The sequence below is a fragment of the Corvus cornix genome, chromosome 1A, assembly GCF_000738735.6.
Source record: "Corvus cornix cornix isolate S_Up_H32 chromosome 1A, ASM73873v5, whole genome shotgun sequence".
NCBI lineage: Eukaryota > Metazoa > Chordata > Aves > Passeriformes > Corvidae > Corvus > Corvus cornix.
The window spans coordinates 59,599,122-59,617,707 of record NC_047057.1 but is presented as its reverse complement, the minus strand read 5'-3'; the positions used below and the strand labels follow the sequence as shown (position 1 = coordinate 59,617,707).

Genomic DNA, 18,586 nt, shown 5'->3' with positions numbered 1-18,586 from the left:
GGGGAGCTTCGTTCTGGCTTTAAGACATGGTCAAGGAAGCAAATCCTTGATAAGCTGACCCAGCTCAGCAGTCCAGCCCCGCTCCCTGTACCTCACACTGGGTTCCCAGAGAGCATTTCCCAGTCACTGGTCAGTGCCTGTGGCAGTCAAAGGAGAAAAGATCCCACAGAAGCCAACGAAGTCTCCACTTGCTCCTTTTTCCTGCCACGTACCCTAGAGTGAGTGCAGTGACCCCTGAGGATGGAGAGAGGCTTTGGATGAGGCAGAGACTTGGAGAAACCCATCTTCCAGGATGATGCGTGTTTGAAGGTTTGTCCAATATTTGGTGCTTTTGTCCATTTCATGTGTGTTTTTTATTTTTAATGGATGTTCGAGTTCTAGGACACTAAGCTCAAAATTAATAAGGCATTTTCTAGTGTATGGCATAATCTTTTTTCTTCATTTTGTTCTGTGGAAAAAATTAATTTTCATGCTTTGTACTTAAGGATACACAGAAGCTGCATTGACCCTTCCACACCAAGCAATCCAAGTGCACAGTAGTTAACTGGATTAGTTGTTGACTGAAGAATAATGTGTTAAATCTGTTGGTGCTTCCTTCTATTGGTACACTGTTAAAATTTGGTGTTCCTGTGTACCAGGAGCTTTGGCCACACTTGTGGAGCTGTAAAGCACTTGGATTGCTCTGCACATGTGATGGGAAAGGTGTGTTAGGAGAAGCCCCCTATGAACAAACTGCTGTTCTCTTGCAGATCTGCAGCAGTGCTTTTGGCAGAGTGGTTGAAGGGTTTGTGAGAGCAGAGCAGGGCGATAGATAAATCAGCTCCAGTAGGTTGACAGCTGTCTCCTTATATTTACAGAATATAATAGAAACGCAACTTTTCTGCTTTGTACCCCCCTCCAGGTCTGGTTCACCATTACTCATCAAGAGAATCCAGTCTCATATGCATGGATATAGTAAAAAAGTCCCGATTTCTGTAGAAGCAGAGCCTGTTTTAGGTGGCCTTCATCTTCAGCCCTGATTCAGAATGACAGCTGGACTCCTCTGGCTCGAGGAGGACAGCAGCAGTGTGAAAATACACGCAGCTACACCAACACTTACGGTCTCCTGTGCTGGGGAGTCACTCAGCTCATTCTTGCACTGCAAAATCCTTCTAAAAAATAATTTAATGGCTCTGGAATTGCTTCTCCCAGCAGTGGGACCAGAGCAGAATGGCAGCATTAATGCAAGAGCACAACAAGATTCCTTTCACAGCTTACTTGGGGAAGGAGAGTACAGGACACAGAATTAATCCTCATTCTGATGTTTACACATTTTTTTAGCTCTTTCAATTTAACCATCAAAAATAAACTCCCTGAAATATAAAGTATTAAATAATCCTCTTTCCCCTTCCCTTATATGTGGTGTCCTTACAGGATTTTAAGAGGGAAGCTTAACCTGCATGGTTCACAGATGCTGTTTTTGGGAAGAGCAAGATGTAGAGTGGTGGGAAGAGGGAATTAAGGGAAGAAGAGCTGCAACAAAACACAACTGGTGACCAATGCCAAGTTGCCTTTGGAAGCTTGTTACAAAAGCATTTATATACACATTTTTTTGGTATTTTTCCATCTCTGAGTGGTGTGCAACAATGCATAAAACCAGGACACAATTACTGCAAGTGTAGCTGATGTCACAAATTGTTACCAACGAGGAACCGTAAGAGGGGACAGAAACACACCTTACCCTGGCCTGCCCTAATTTAAGCATCTGCATCCATCCTCAGATGTCTGAATATGCAGTCCAGACACTGGAGGAGCATCTCTTGTGCAAGTCACTGGATGCTGTTTGCATATCACAACTCCAAAAAGCGGATCACTGATTATTTGTAATAAATTTATGCGTACACTCAAATGAAGACTACTTCGAAAGCCAAAACGTGCTACCTGTAATTAGGGAAAACCAAATTTCTTCTGTTACATTACCAAAATCATCTCTATAGGGTGGGAAAGGAGGTAGTGAAGCAAATCTTTTCTGGCAAAGCTGTACCATTAGGCAGAACAAATGCTCGTCTTGGAATTCTCTTAAAAAAGAAAGGTAATTTTTTGATGAATAAATTTAATCAATAAACCTAAACCCAACAGCCACAAGAGCAAGTTACTGGAGGTGAGAATTACATATGAGGCAGGCAGAAATTAAACCCCAAATACAGCTACACTGTTAACTCTATTTAACACAGTATCTCAGTTCAGTAGTTTATTTTCCACCCCAACCTTAGTGTTTAGATTTCTAAATCACTACAGCAATTTAATAAGAAAACAAGTTTTGCTACCTGAAACTAAAGGCTAATTTTACCAGACCATTGTACAGACAAAATACAGATGACAGTATTTAGAAAGCTGGATACTGGTGACCACACATAGAAACTGAATTTAAAACTGAGTTCATATCAATTGTTTTTATTAGATATCAGCAGTTTACAAATCTGAATTAAGAAAATTACAGAACAGAATTAACTTGAATTCATTCTTGGTTGTACGGTTTTTTCTTTAAGGTCATAATAATTTTTATGCAGGATGTCATCAGCAATAAATTCTAGACTGTCTAAAACACAGCCCCACTATTTCCTTATTCAATAATTGATAATTTATCAAAAATCTAAGATTGTGCTGAACATTTTAACAAGTACTTAATTAACTACTCTATTAGGCCCTTAGTGTATTTCAAGGTTTTTTTTTCAAATTTGTACACAATACAGAATTTTTAAAAGCACTTAAGGATTCTATATTGCAATTTTTTTGTAACTTTCAAAATTTGGAATAAATAGACTGTTCCCACAACAAGGTGAAATCCACTGTTTAGTATTACCACATTTTCACTTCTCCACACTTCACATCTAAGCACAGAACCTTCTAGCTGGAATATTGTTTTAAACCACTAATTCCCCACCATTTTAATGCACATCCATTTATGACTTCAAGAGCTTTTACTTCCTGGCAAGCACAGGTTTAATTTAAGTGTATATTTTGCTACAGTCTACTAAACACCACCTCCTTCTTTCTCTTTCCTGCCTCACAGACAGAACCAGTAATAAAATAAAGCTCCAAATTTATCTAACAATAAGGTTGTTAAGAAATAAAGACTGGAAAGAAGGAAAGAAAGAAAAAGTATATGCCATGTAACAAGCTGCTGCAAGATTTCTGCTCTGTCAAGATGAAACAGCACTCAGAAGAGGCTGACTCAGAAATCTGCACTAAGAAACAGGTGAAAACATCATCAGTCTTAAGGCAACCTTCATTTGAATCAGCAGAATGACCACTTGTGTGCCTGAAGAGGAATCCTTCTTTAGCTTCAGTTAGGAACCATATCGATCCTAGAAAAGTAAAAACAACAAACCAGACATGAGTGGGTTTTCCATGGAAAGAAATCAGTTTTACTTCCATTTGTGCAATTAAATAGCAGCTGAACTCTTCAAGACTTTCAGAAAATTGACCAGTGCTTCCAAGAACTGGAGTTTAGGGTTGAATTCCAGGATAATCAGCCTGATTTTCAAACATCTGAGAGCTCCCAGTGACCTCATACAGAACTGCCAAGTGACTGGAGCATGAAACATGCTGGACACTGAGGCCAGGATGTCTTTTTTTGTGCAAAACATGGGTCAAAGGTCAATTAAAGAACCAACACAAGAGCTCGGCTGGATGATCACTGTAGGTCCAACCAAACTACTCCATTCAGGGTTAGGAACTGTGATGAGTTTAAAAACAGAGTGAAAACAACTTTCATGATGGGATTTTTTGTTTTAAGAAAAAAAAATATATCCTAATGAAGGTGAGCTAGCAAATACAGATTTACATTTTAAATGATAAAGATTTACAGTCTACTTTGAGAGGTCTACAGAGCTCAAAACCAAATTCATTCTTTCTCCCTAAAGATAAATCAGTGGCAGGATCCATGGTAGTAAATCGCTACAGAAAGACTTCAACTGATGGTTAGTAGACTGTGACATTTTTACTCACCTGTATAGATGTCATGACCCCATTAGCAAGGACAGAAAGTTTTCCAGCCATGGATTTCACTCCTTGTTTAAACTGAGCTATATCAGGAGCTGAAGGCAAGACATTGGTAATGTTGTAGCTTCCTAAAAGGAGAACACACACACGGGGAAAACAGTATTTTATATTAAAAGCATTATATTATTTATATTTATAGAAAAGCTTTTTTTTGTAAAAATATTATTTATATTTATAGAAAACTTTTTTTTTTCTCTCCCTGAAGTACAACATATGGATAGGAGCACTAGACAGAGATCTCAGTGTCTTAAATGCATCTTCCTCTGGATTGTTTTCAGGTTTTCATTAATTCCACCCAAGAGTGTCATCCTCTACACTCTGTATTCCCAGCTAAGCAATTCATGTTTGGATAGTAAATGATTTATTCTGTACTTCCACTCTGTGACAAAGTTGTTTTGTATCCTCAACAGCTGTTATCCCCTTGCAATTTAAAGGTGAATGCACTTCAGAGGTGGCTCAAGTGATGAACTCAATTTGTGTGCATGCATAGGGGTGATTTTCATGCTGTATAAACACACATATTTTGCCTTACTACATCTGAGGCTTGGAAAATTTCACAAAAATTACAGTAAATGCCAATAAATTAGGTTTTAAAACTCCTGACTAATGCTGACAATCCAGCCTTCCTTAAAGTCAATATATTTTGGACAGAGTTAGCACTGCTGTTATTACGGAAGGTGCAAGTCTACAAGTAACAGAAATCAAAGATAATTAATTAACTACTCTAATTGCACTCTAAACTAACTGCATGCTAAGTATTAACATGCCAGCAATTACCATCACCCATTCATTGGTGAAAATAATTACTGGCATGTCTCAATATCTGATACTGTCAAAGGCACAAATCAGAGTAAATCAGAATCACAGAACCACGATCACAGATCAGTCACAGAATGGCCTGGGTAGGAAAGCACCTGAAAGCTCATCTCATTCCACCCCCCTGCCATGGGCAGGGACACCTTCCACTATCCCAGGTTGTTCCAAGCCCTGTTCAACCTGGCCTTGGACACTGCCAGGGATGGGGCAGCCACAGCTTCTCTGGGCAGCCTGTGCCAGGGCCTCCCCACCCTCCCAGGGAACCATTTCTTCCTCATATCCAATCTAAACCTGCTCTCTGTCAGTGTGAAGCCATTGCCCCTTGTCCTGTCACTGCAGGCCCTTGCCAAGAGTCTCTCTCCATCTTTCCTGTGGGCTCCCTTCAGGCACTGCAAGGCCACAGTGAGGTCACCCCAAAGATCTTGGGAATGAACGGGGCTCCAGGGAGTAACCAGACCATTTTCCAAATGGAGACTCCTTTTAGTCTTTTGAACAGGGGTGGAGGAGGAAGACAGAGAAAGAGAGGGAACCTGTAGCTCCTCTGTCCTGGTAAATTAAAGGCACCTGCCTCCTGAGCAGGCTGGGACAGACCATCCTGGAGATAATTTGTTTCACCTAAGATAAGAAGCTGGTTTGAGCACAGATGCCTTCTTACACTCAGAGAAATTCCCCCTCCAATCCTTCAACCCAGCACGGGTTTATAGATATTATAGATCCTCTTTACAGATTATCTTCAAGATTCCTCTCAGACAGCCCTATCTCTGAGCTGTAATTTGGACTTCCTTACAATCTGTTCCACTCATCAAATGCTTCAGGCGTTTTTGTTACTAAAATCAGTGTCACAGAAATAAAATCTGAAGACATAAATAACCTGAGAAGCTCTAACCACTTCTCAGCCACAAGAATTCTCTCATCACTTGCTGGTTACGTTTGGTTGGTCTGAAAAAGTTCTTGTAAACGAGGCAGGAAAGCAACTCCTTTTCTTGTGGTTTCCTTCCATATCAGCACCTCCAAGTCAGCCACTTGACTTTCACAAGCATCAGGTTTGAAATAATGCAAAAAAGGCTTTTTCTTTCAGGCCCCTCTTTGGTTAAAAATCTCCTACAGCATTCTGTACAAAAGCAAGCAGCCCCAAACTATTCTACCCTGACATCTCATCAGTGCTCATAAAAACAACTTTAGATGCAAAGGATGTTTTATCCGGGCAAGGACCGCAGAACTACAGCAGTGTTTTTGTTGATAGTGTCCTGATTGCCTTTATTTTATGGAACTAAAATAGTCTGGGCATTAATTCAACACCAGACACACTGTCAGTGCAGTAACATTTCTCCAAGAAGGGCCACTGTCAGGTGACAGTTTCTCGGGTGAGGGGTGTAACAGAGACAGGCAGGAAGGGAAGCTTCTGTATAGTGTGAATTTATGACACCATGTTGCAAATGCTCTTTCAAGTGGCTACAGCAACTTACTGTGATTTCTGCTTGATATCTTCTTCCCTCTTTAACTTTTCTTTTCGCATTTCAAATTACTAAACCGTTTTTTTACATAAGCAACTAGTAACAGGAGTTATTTCTCTGCTAGTCAGTGTATTCAAACTTGCTTTCAGGGGATCAAACTAAACACTTGTTTTGGGGTTTTTCCCTCCTATTTGAATAATTACTCACAGATTTCAAGTTCTTCAGTAACTCTTTCCAATTTCTTCCTAAGTTAAGGAATGAAACTCAACTGATTAAGCCTATAAAATGTTCCAGTATTTCCCACCTTTTCTATTGCACATTATTGCACAATCTAAGAAGTGTTGGAAAGAAAACAAGGGGCTTCAGTCAATCTAATCTTTCTCCCCTTCTGATTGGATGCACTACACTCTCCAATGTGAGGTGTTCCAACAAATCTTTGAAACAGACAAACCAAGTGAAGATTTTCCTTAATAATTTTGCAAGGCCAGAGGTAGAAGCTAATATCCCACTGAATGGATATGCCGTGCAACAGATTACACGGGAATTTCAAGTCCACTAATATTTTATTAATGATTTTTCCTAGATCCACTATTATTATGACAGCTAATGAGCTTCTTATGGTAACTGATCAAAAAAACTACCTGAGAGTCCATTTAAGTGTTACCTCATTGGAATATATTACAGTTTTCCTTTGATAAAAGTTATTTACAAAACAGTTGTGTTATTTGCAACACACCCCCCAGTATAAAATATTGAACTTACACAACCAAAAACCACAAAACCTGAAATTTAAGGGGTTAGTTTTTAAACAAAGACTGCACCTGCCATGCCTGTTTGAGCTATTAGCATTTTGCTTGCAGAACACAGTGATAATTGTGATTAGAAGCAGAGTCAGGGCCTGCATTCCCCACATGCTCCAGCTCTCACTCTGATCTGTACCTGTTGGTTGTTTTCTCTGGTCTTCAAACAGGTCAGCTGAACTTATGGATGTGCTTCCAGAAAGCCTTTCTAGCCGAGCCCTTGCTTCATACTGGGAAAGAATTGAGAATAAAAAGGAGTTCAGCAGTTTGCTGCCACCTTTTGAGGTCATGTCAGATAATCTGAAAGACTACAGACATTTACAGCTGAAGTGGACCATACTGAAAGCTGTGCCCATTTCACTTTTCTCTTCACTAACACTGAGTTTGTCACCATCTCATTTCTGAGTTACCCAAGAGTGACTTTTATCATTGCAACACCAAGGGTCCCACTCGCTGTTAGTTACCCTAAAATTGCTGAAAAACTATGCAACCATTAAAAACAGTAACTAAAAAATGTGAAATGGAGGGGAAAGCACTGCAGTTAACATCCTGCTGACCCTTCCAACCCCATGACACTTTTAAGTCAACTTTTTCCAAGTTCCCTGCAAACAGTAATTGTATTTCTTACATTAATATTTACACTGTTAATTTTTCATTAAAAATCTGCATCTCACCTCCAAAATGCAGCACAGTATTAATCTGTTTTTATTCTAGGCTGATTCAACTCCATGCAATTCACTGAACAACTTATTTACTTGGTTAGCTTTACAACATTATTGATGTTTTTATGTAACAGATACAGGAAGATGTTTTAGCAGTGGTTTGTTGGCATCAGTTTGGGTATTTAGAAGAAATTAAGCCTGATTCTATCAAAATTCAGGAGTGCTGAATCACAGTCTACCACTTCTATCAGAAAAGAATGATGGAGGTATGGTCCTATGTGCAACTGCAATTCCCTAAAACTAAATTCTAAATCATCAGGAATTTGTTCTATCAAACAAATAATCAAGGGGACATAATTCTATCAACTTACTAATTCTACCAATTTTTCTTACTATTCATTGCCTTCTCTCTGATTCACAAGAAGACCATTTTTATAGTCAAAGACTATTTTAACATTCAAAAGTACTTATCACTGCTTCCTACTTACATCAGCCTGATCTTGCCTTCCAAAGTACATGTCTGATGAAATGGCTTTGACATTGCCAAATTTTTTCTGTGCTTCATCTGTGTTTGCAGAAGGTTCATATTCAGGCTTACGCCGAGATGCAGGCCTGGAAGGAAAACAAACTGCATCAGGGAGAGAAACTTCCCTCACATCATGGCAGAAGGAAAGGAATCAAACAAGAAGCACTTTAGTAAGTGCTCAAACTGTATTTTACAGGTTAATGAAAAGTATGGTTTAAAGTAAAAGGAACAGAGGCAGAAAACACCAACCAAGCACATAACCCCCCCATTCTTGTATTTTCTACCTGGTTACAAAGATAAAAATACAGCTGTCATAGAGGAAAGATATTTTTTATCATCACAATCCGACCTGCTGTTTGTGCCTCCAGTACCTGCATCCTCAGAGCTGAACACGCCAGATTTTCATTCATTTGTTAACAAGGTTTCCTTTGATTCATCACACAATGAACAAAGCAGGTACGTGCTCAGAACAGGGCAAATATTTGAGTTTCTCCCCACGCTTTGGCTACTTCCTCTTTTGCTGGAAGTGTTTGGGAATTACCTCCAGTACATGGACTGAACAGCTCTGAGCACAACAAACAGTGCTTAAAATGTAAGAAGTTCAGCTTATGAAAGAAGTTCAGTCAGGAGTTCCCTTGACTGCTGATGGAAGTTCTGGCCAAATTCTCCTTCCATGGACTGAAAAAAATCCAACTACTATGACCAGGACTCAAATCACATTAACACACCTGGGCTTTCTGGACAAAAATCAGTTTGGTTTTCTTGGTGTACCTGTCTGAAAATCCCGTGCTTTTTGAAGTTAACAATATATCAGTGTCTCTACTATTATTTTCTTTCTTCCAAAAAGCATCTGAATTGTCATCCCATTTAGAGAAAGTGCTGCTCCTCAAATCTGAAGAATCATAGTACCTAGAACAAAAGAAGAAAGAAAAACCTATTGAAAAGTCAGAGCTTTGTTACTTATTGAAAAGTGGGAATGTATTTGCTTGTTGTTAGATAATGACTGCTATAATAAGTGCTCACTAGCAAGTGTGTTTTCACCAAAATGACAATTGTCAGTGAATAATCTGGATTTCACAATACTGCTTTAGCAGCTTTGTACAGTTGAATCCAACAGCTCAGAACAGGAAAGAAAGACTTTGTTTCTGGTTCTCCATATTTTTTAAAATCAAAATATTAATAACTTGTGTGTTTTGCAGCACATTTTATTAAAATTAAATGCTAAAAACATATTTCTTGAAAGTGAGTCCTAATTTGATAAGACAATCCTCTCTTGCACATCAAAACTGCAGGGAAAACACAAAACAAAGAAAAGGAAAAAAAAATGAAGCATGTTTGTCAGTTCTGGTAGGTTATTTGATCTTCTCCCCTTTTAATTACCTACACATATCTCAGCATATGTGGGAAGTATTTGAAAAAGAATAAACCACCAAAAACTATTAAAATGCCAAAGATTAAGATTTCCCTTTGTGCTTGAAGAAATTTACCTGAAGTTTGGCTATAACCAGGATGGGGAGAAAGATGATCAAAACCATGAGGGGATAGGAGAAAGGAATCACTCAGTAGAACTAGATAGAATATTAAAGTCTGCACCTGCATTTTGTCAAAAATACTTTTAAAAAAGAAAGTTCTCCATGTTTGCACTATGAACGGTCAGGCCACTGGTTTTTGCAGTTTGTGAGAAATGTGACACCTGCAGGAGCAAAGTCTGAGCACCGAGCACAGAAAATATGAGGGACAGGTCTGGAATGAACTTGCCAAAAAGCAGGAGTCTCTCTCCTGACAGACAAAAAGAAACCACAGCAATTTTATAAATTCCATAATAACAATCAATCAAGGTGTTTTTAAGGATTTGAAGCTTTCCAGTCTCACAGTGGCCACCAAAACCATGGCATTGGGCAGCGGCTGCATGAGCTGATTTGAGTAGAAGTGTTTATTTTCTCTAACCTTCCCTCTCAGATTATTGTTGCTTTGCAAAATACTTCTTCAGTATTTGGGGTGGGGAGAGAAAGACAAACTGCATTTAACAGAAAATAACATTTTACATTGTGACACTTAATAAAGATTTTATTAACTGTAGCAAAAGCAAAAATCAAAATTCAGGATTTTCAGAGGCTTCAATTATATGTCTAAACTTTGAGGCCTTTAGCTTGCTTAATTCACTTATCAGCACTCTAATATCCAGTATGATTATTTTGCTTTTGGGCATATACTAAGATGATGCTAAAGCTACTCCGCCTCTATTTCAAAGCCACAGCTTGAAATAAAGGATAATAATACCTTTAACAAGTCCAAATCTGACTGTTCTTTCTTTAAAGAGAATGAACTTCTGTACCAACTCCAATTAGATCCTCCCAGCTCTAACCAGAACAAGAAGAGCAAGGAACAGCCAGGTTACAATTATCCTCTATTCACTCAACCACCACACATTAAAAAGCCTCCTCCATAATTTATCCTTTGCCTGCTGGTAGCTGATGAATAATTTGAGAGCAGTAACTGTGCTGTTCAGGGAGCCAACAAGGCAAGCACTGAAATGCTATGTTTTATTACAAGACTGCTGCCACTTTCCTTGGGCCCACATTTGTATTTCTGCTGCAGTGATTGCACTACAAAGTAGTGACACAAAAGCCTTTGTGCTTTTATTTGCCTGTCTACAAGCAATTAGGTACAATTTCTCATGTTTCTGTGGCACGCATCCAATAAAGGCAGTTTATGAAAGCAACACCTGTTTATACTCTCAGTCCAGAAAACAGCTGGTGCATTGCAATTAGTGCCTGTAAGATTTAATTATTTTTCTTCTCTAAGAGCAATATTTTATAATTTGCATTGCATTCATCCTCTGATAAAAATTTTTCCAATTAGTTTTTGCTTACATTTTATGTTCAGATACATAAAAGCATCTGAAATAGGACTGCAGACACCTACACTACACACCCAACACACACCACCTCAAAAAGACTGAAGTTTTTGCATTTGGCATGCAGACAATGATGTATCTGTAGTATCTCTAATATCAGACTTCAATGCTTGTTTAATTTGAAGACAGTAGCACAAGAAAGAAAAAAAAAGGAATGAACACAAGTCATTGTGACAAAATATTCACTGGATTTGGAATACAGCAAATTAAAGTTTATATGGCAACTGTCTGTGCAAGCAGAGACTAGACTCTGGACAAGATAAAATCTACAAACATGTAGTTCAGACCACCTTCCCAACAAAGCTACCTCCCCTTCTTCACAAATCCATCTGTCACTGAGGCAAAGCCAACTTTTCCACAACGTTTCTGGTTCAGATGTCCCCTGAAAACATGCTGGGCGTGTACGCAGGTTCAAACTGCCTTCACTGCAGCTTTCAAAAATACTGTGCACATTATTATGGAACCTGCATGTGCTTCTAGGTCCATCCAAAATCAAAAGTTTACAGAATACCTTGAGCTAGAAGAGAAATAAGAGTCTTCCACATCATCCATGTACTTCTTCTTCGGCTTCGCAATTGCGGGTGTTTCCTGCTCTATTGTTTGCATATCTGAGGTGACTGAGTGAGAAATACCACTGGGGACAGGAAGAAAACAAGCATGTAAAGAGATGACAAAGCTCACACCCTAAAAGGAAAAAAGGAATGAAAGCCCAAATCCAGTTTCTGAAGCTTGCTGAGAAGGCCCAAGCTATACACACATTTAAGGAAGGAGGAATTAAACAAAATAAAGGAAAGCCTTGGAAAACTGTTGTTCTCTCAAACAGGGGCAGGACTTCTGAACACAAAGCCCATTCTGACAGCTGGAAAACACAATTTAGGTTGACCTCTGTCTGGCAGGTTAGAACTTAAATCTATCAGAAGCTCCCCTTGACAAAGAGAAGGTTTTTTGCTGATATTGCTCAAGTTTCCATAACATGCTTTAGTCCATTTCTTCATTTCCTGAGTAAAATGAGGGATAACTGCATAAAACCACAGAGTATTTCAAATACAGTTTCCAGAACTTCACATACCTCCTGTTGCTGCCCAATCCCATACCAAGCCTCTCCAGTTCAGCCTTCTTCTTACCAGAGAGGTTTAAGGTTTCTTGTCTTGCTTTAATATCAAGATCTCTGTAGGCCAACCTTAAAGATGATACACTGGAACAAAACACAGTTACCAGAGAAATGTCCAATGCTACACTGAATGACCAGCCCAGGAAGAGTAGTAGAACATTAACAATATTTATTGCAGCACTGCATTTTCTAAAGTCTTCCCTTAAGGAAGATCTTGGCCCAGCTATGTCTCCATCCCTTACCTCTAAACCATCTTACTATTTTCCAGTCATACCAGTGCAGCAGAGACTTGAGGTTTTTCATCTTGGTTACAGAACTGCAGAAATACTGCCTAAATTTAATTTGTCAGGTCAAAAGGGATACAATTTTTATTGATCTTAATGAGCAACTCAGCAATATTTTAATTCTTAAGTCTCAACTGGCATGAAGTACAAATGAACTATCAGAGGAAAAGCAAATGAGATTTAGGATGCTGCTGGTAGACGTGCTGCAAAGCAGAAAGGAGTAACTGGTAACATCTACCCAGCACTTCAAGTAGAAAGATCAGCAGCCCTTCTCAGGAAATCTATTTTATGAACATCAAAATTTTATCTGCTGTTGATTAAAACAAATGGGGATACTGATCAAGTTTTTACAAGTAATTTCAGCTATCTATTCTTGTCAGTGCACAGCAGAAGATAAGGAAATTGTGTACCAATTTAAAATCACATTTAAAGTCTCAAATCTCAGAACTCTTCCTCCTTCTAAACTACAAAAGAATCACTTCCATTCCTGCCACATAACAAAGTCATAGTGAATTAATTTAGGAAAGCTTATTACTCAAGCTTTTAAAATTAAAACCACCACACAAATTAGTTGGAAGCAAATACAGTTTTAGCAGAATTCACCCTTCCCTTTAGTTTGGTATCTGCTGCCACCTACAGTCAAAATTCCCAAATAATAATCTCAGGGAAATACAGTTCTCTTGCCTCCACTGGGACTGGATCCATAAACTCAAGTGTTATGTGCATCCTTTGTGTTTCCAGGCATTTCCAGAGGGTTTTGGCTACTGCAGAAAGGTTGCAGAACTTTATTTAAAGTTGGCTTGGATCTATTTAGATTTTATACATTTCCGACACAAAACCCAAGACACTGCTTGGGACTTTCTTCCAAACTAAATTATACAATCAAAGACAATACTGATAAAGAATAATAATACATGAATAATCCTTTTTTTTATTATTATTTAGTTGTTACTTCAGAGTCTCTCCACTGGTAGTTCTTGGCAATCACCAAGAACCATGATTTTGTGGTTAAAATATTTCAAATGATCCCTTTGCAATTGGTATTTTTAGTTCAACCAAAACATTAATTTCTGCAAGGACAACATAAAAGTGAGCAAAAGGAATGGGGAGGAGATTATAGACCAAAGGCCTTGGTACCATGAGCAAAAAGTGATCCTGTAATTATGTAATAATTCAGAAAATTTCTTAAAAGGTTATAGGAAGGATTCTCTAGCACTTGAGAGGATGTTAAGCTCTCTAACAGTAGAAGTGTACACTAGCCAACTATTTATTTGTCTAATTTTGATGACAACTAATGAAATATTAAAAACCAAAAGCACTTAGCAGAGGAATGTGGAAGGAACCAGGAACAGCATGTGAGCTTTAGGGCTGAGTATTTATTAATTAAGGTGGACAAACAGATTCAAGGCCTCACACAGAATTATTCAAAGGGGTTTGGTGAAAATGAAGGCAGTTCCAGTATAAATCAGCTGAAAATTTCATCAGGCAAATCGAGACATACTTAAACTCCCTCTGCTCTTACCCAGTAAGTACAAGTTAATCTGAATATTCCCTATGTTCTTGGAAAGACTGTTTTAAACAGAGTTCACCACGTCAAAACAAACTAGGTAACTAGCATAGGGTAAAAAAAATTCAAGAGTCAAGAGTCTTCTTAATACTTAATTTTCTACAGTAAATCATCAACTGTTGAAACATATATTTAATAGCCAAAAAAAGGGCACTGGGGGAAATACTGCTTGGCTCATCTTAACCCCACCTGTTTGGGCATTTTTTTAAAGTAGGAGCTGAAGTTTTATTGGCATATGCTAATCTGTGGTAGTATTTAAAATGCTGTCAATTAGCTCACTAAATTAGGCTTCATGGTTTACCATTGCATAATTAATTCATACTTACAGTGGCTCTTCCTTCTCAGTTTTCTTACTACCATGAAGATCCTCTTGTTGCTTCATTTTATCTACAGCTTGTGCTTGTTTTTCAATCTCACTGAAGCTTTGGCTGCTCACTTTTTGGGCTCCCAAACCACCTTTCTTGGCACCAAGCTGGAATTATTGAAAAACAAAAGACCAAAAGCCTGAATATTATAACTGAGACAACCACCTCAGCTGACCTAACAGCCAGATGTGAAAGCAACAGCAAACACTACACCCTGTCAGGGAGCATGTGCAGACAGCACAGAAAATCTGGAGCAGAGAAAATACTTCTTTTCATGTTTTGAACTTCAAAATTCTGCTTCTACTAATTCTTCTTACAAATTTATAGTTAGCTTTGCAGTGAAGTCCCACAGAAAAATGGAAGTATTGCAGTTTTAATTGTTCAGAGATTGGCAGGCTCAAATAAATATAATACATTGAACAACTTTGGTTTCTTTGGTTGTATAAGAATAATATAATATATTCTGTTGCAATGGAACCATTATCAGATTTAAAAACCACTTAATACTGCAAATATGGATATGATGTTGCTGACTCAGATGGTGGCACAGCCCTCAAACTGCGGCTCTTAGTCTCCTCTGTGTTTAAGTCCTCACCTACAAAACTGCAACAACAATAAATTTCACAATGCATTTATCTTCACCTTTTATTGCTTTAAAGCCTTTATGTAAAAGCTCCAGGCCATGCACACACAGATCACAAACTGTACCTGCACCTGTGAACCCAGTTCTGTTGTTCTCACTGGAACAGATCTGCACAAACCGCTCTGAATAAAAAATTCCTCTTGGGTATTAGGGCCTTCTAGTGGCAGCACAAAAGGATTTCATCTAAATTATCTGCTCAAATAAACCTTCAAAATCTTTTGTCCTATAGTAGCCCAGACTTAAAAGGAGTGACTCCCTGCAACATGCTGTCACCCTGACAGCCCACAATCGGGGTGGCATTAGGGTGACTATCAGGGCTGTTTTCTTGAGTTGCAAGAGGCACACATTCAAAACTTAAGCTGTCTTCCTCAGTTTTCCTGTTCCTTGAGCCATCATTCTGAGACACTCAACTCTCTTCATGCCTTTTTGCAGAGAGCAGATGCTAAGAAAGTGCTAAGACCCCAACCAGAAGCAAGTCTGTAAACTACCTTTAAACTATCTCGAAATAAATGACCTGTAATACAGTTAAAATTACTCATTGTTTATATGCACTTACCCCCTTCTTAGCTTGATTTGGCTTCTTTTTTATAAAGGTGGTGTTCTCTGCAAAGATTAAATGTACATTACTTAACATATAATTTTTATTAATTCCAGAACTGCAGAAGAAAATTTCAACAGTATCAACTTTAAAATAGTTATTACTTTAATGTCTTTCCACACTGAGGGGCTGAGATACTCAACTGAGCTACAGAACAGAGATGTGAGTATCTCCAAGAAAATGTGGGGAACTACCTTTGATTGGCAGCTCTTGAAAATATGCAACAGAAAAAAAATTACAGCTCAGTTGTCTGTTGCAGATTCCCGCTAGTCAACAGAACAGGAGAGCAGGACCTGCTATTCTGTGTCAGACTTGAGGTCCACCTGACCTCATATCACTTCCAAGATGAATTTTTCCTGGCTAGAAAGGCATTGGCTGTGTTCAAACCCACCAGTGACACACATAAAACATACCTGCATCATTAGATATCACAAGCATTATCAACAGCTCCTACTGGCTGCCTGTGCACACAGAAAAACTTGGGTGGAAAGGGGCATACACAGAACAGAGATTCTTCCCATAAGACAGAACTTGTGATGTCCAAACCAACTAAGAAAAGCACTTGTTTTAGAAGAACATGTGTTAAAGGTGCAAATGAGAAAAGCAGGAAGTGCATCCAGTGAACTTTTTTGCAGTCTCCAGCTCTAAAAAAACCCAAACCTAAATAAAAACAGTGAAGAAGACCATACCTGCCTAAAGCACTGAGTTAGGCCCAGCCAGCACTTCTTTACTACCCCTGTGCTGCTGAGAATCAACACTTCATTCTCAGACACCTGGCACTGCAGGACAAGCCTCAAAGTGACAAATCACTGATGTACTTGATTCTATTCTATTTCCATCAGCTTTTTTTCCTTACTCACAGTAGGATAAACTGCTCAGTGTTAAGTGTAAGAGTGTGGGCATTGAAGTTATTGCATTAGCAATACAGGATTTTTTTCAGTCCAAGTTTTCATGTTCAGATTTCTGAAAAGGGAGCAAAATCTATTTCCACAGCTCTTCCCAGGGAGACATTCCAAAGGGATATTTGGGTTCCCTACACTTGCTGCTCTCATTCATTACCTAATGCAGGCTGTGGGGATGTGCTAAGGCCATCAACACTTGGTCCATGTTCTGGTCCTAAAAGGTAAAGAATAACAAGGGTAAGAATATCAGAAGGCTCTTTAGAATGCATGAAGTTACTAAAACACATCAAACACATCTCACTGTACTCAGGGTAGTGCCTGGCAGATACACCATAGTGTGGTATTTCCATCACAGCTTTCCCAGTCACTAAAAGAGCAGCAGGCACCCCAAATTCTTGTGTTATTAGCATGGTTAGGTTATTTAGCTGTTAAAGCAGGGTAAAAAGAGACTAAACGAAGAGAATCAGAAAAATGCAACTTCCTGTTAACCAAGAATCAGTCATACCTTCACAGGATTCTGGAATGTTGTCTGAAGTTTTGTGCTGGAGAGAAACTGGTTCTGGTAAAACCCACTCTGTGTCCTTTGCCTTGGGAAAAAACCACAAAATCAAAAGTGCACAGAAAATAGAAAGAAAATAGAATACAACAAATAAATATGAGCACTGAGCTAAAGACTGCCTAAGCATCACTGCTTTATTAATACTGAATTCTTATGATTACAGCTTTTAAGATTAAAACCTGTACTCAGAAGGCCAGCTATTAAAATTACAAGAAATTTCTACCTTTACGGAAAACAAGATGGTTTCAATCCACTCCTGAGCATTTTTATTTCCCCTCTCAGGAATTCTGTTTACCACATGTTTACCATCAAAACAAATAATACACATTTTAACTGTGCTTTACATTCATTTATTGTATGCTGGATCATTTATTTACATACAATCACCACACCTTCTCCCCACCAGAAGCTCTTGCACTTTCCATTTTCTACACACTTCATTTTTGATTGTGAGCAGTCGTCCCAACACTCCTGGTGAGTCCTCCCACATCCCCCTCAAGAGGCAAGTTTGTGACCAGGTCACAACAAATGTTTTAAGAACTGTTACACTTTGCTGACTGAAAACCCAAGGTATAACACCGTATATTTATATCAGAGCACTTCCAAGCAAGAAATCCTAGCTCCAAGTGGAATTGTTATGTCTACAAAAAAATAGGTTTTCATTCCACATTTAGCTACTATTTGGGTCATTTAAAATGATCATCTTACAAAGTGGTTCACATCCAGGAAGGATTCTGAGACTCAGTGAATGAAAAGCAGATAAATATTAACTCCCTGACCTACCTTTCCTCGATAAAGTTTTCTTTCAGGGTTTAATCTTCACCACAGAGCTCACAGTCAACCAAAGTGTTTAGAAAGGAAACAAGAATTAGGTAATTTGTACCTTGGTAGAAACATGGGATGCAAAAAAATCCTCCTCCTCTTTGTTGTGAGGTGATGCTGGTGGCATTCCACACCCATCTGTCCACAGCTGAAATTAAGGGACAGAATTTTAAAGGTTAATTGCATGAATGTATATTTTTCAAATGCATTAATCTTAAAACAACTCTGCTTTGTTTTCAGGTTAAAAATGTATTGATTTTTTTTCTTGTCCATAATTTTCCTTAAAAATTTATCCAAGGTTCAGTAGATGACATTCCCTTTTTTATTAAATTCATACATATTTCATGTGTTCCTGGTGGACCAGCCAAGAGCTTCGAGCAAAGCCAGATCTCAGGGCTGGGGGCCCCAGAGTGCCACAGGAATGCAGGACAGGACTCCAACCTGTGATCTGCACTCCAACATTACTCACAGGCAAATCTTTTCTCATGGCTCCTCCTACTCCATGCAGGAATAATA

The 18,586-nt window shown here is 38.6% G+C and overlaps 1 protein-coding gene across 1 annotated transcript in view; it reads right to left on the bottom strand.

The window, feature by feature from the left end:
- Positions 1–295: 295 nt before the first annotated feature.
- Positions 296–18,586, bottom strand: part of ARFGAP3 (ADP ribosylation factor GTPase activating protein 3) — a 28,285-nt gene continuing 9,994 nt past the window's right edge. The window contains 12 exon segments of the mRNA XM_039571362.1: positions 296–3,347; positions 3,991–4,112; positions 7,254–7,344; positions 8,265–8,388; positions 9,074–9,211; positions 11,731–11,853; positions 12,289–12,414; positions 14,508–14,653; positions 15,746–15,792; positions 16,847–16,903; positions 17,195–17,276; positions 18,132–18,218. Coding sequence (XP_039427296.1) covers positions 3,330–3,347; positions 3,991–4,112; positions 7,254–7,344; positions 8,265–8,388; positions 9,074–9,211; positions 11,731–11,853; positions 12,289–12,414; positions 14,508–14,653; positions 15,746–15,792; positions 16,847–16,903; positions 17,195–17,276; positions 18,132–18,218 — 1,161 coding nt within the window. The 3' untranslated portion in view covers positions 296–3,329.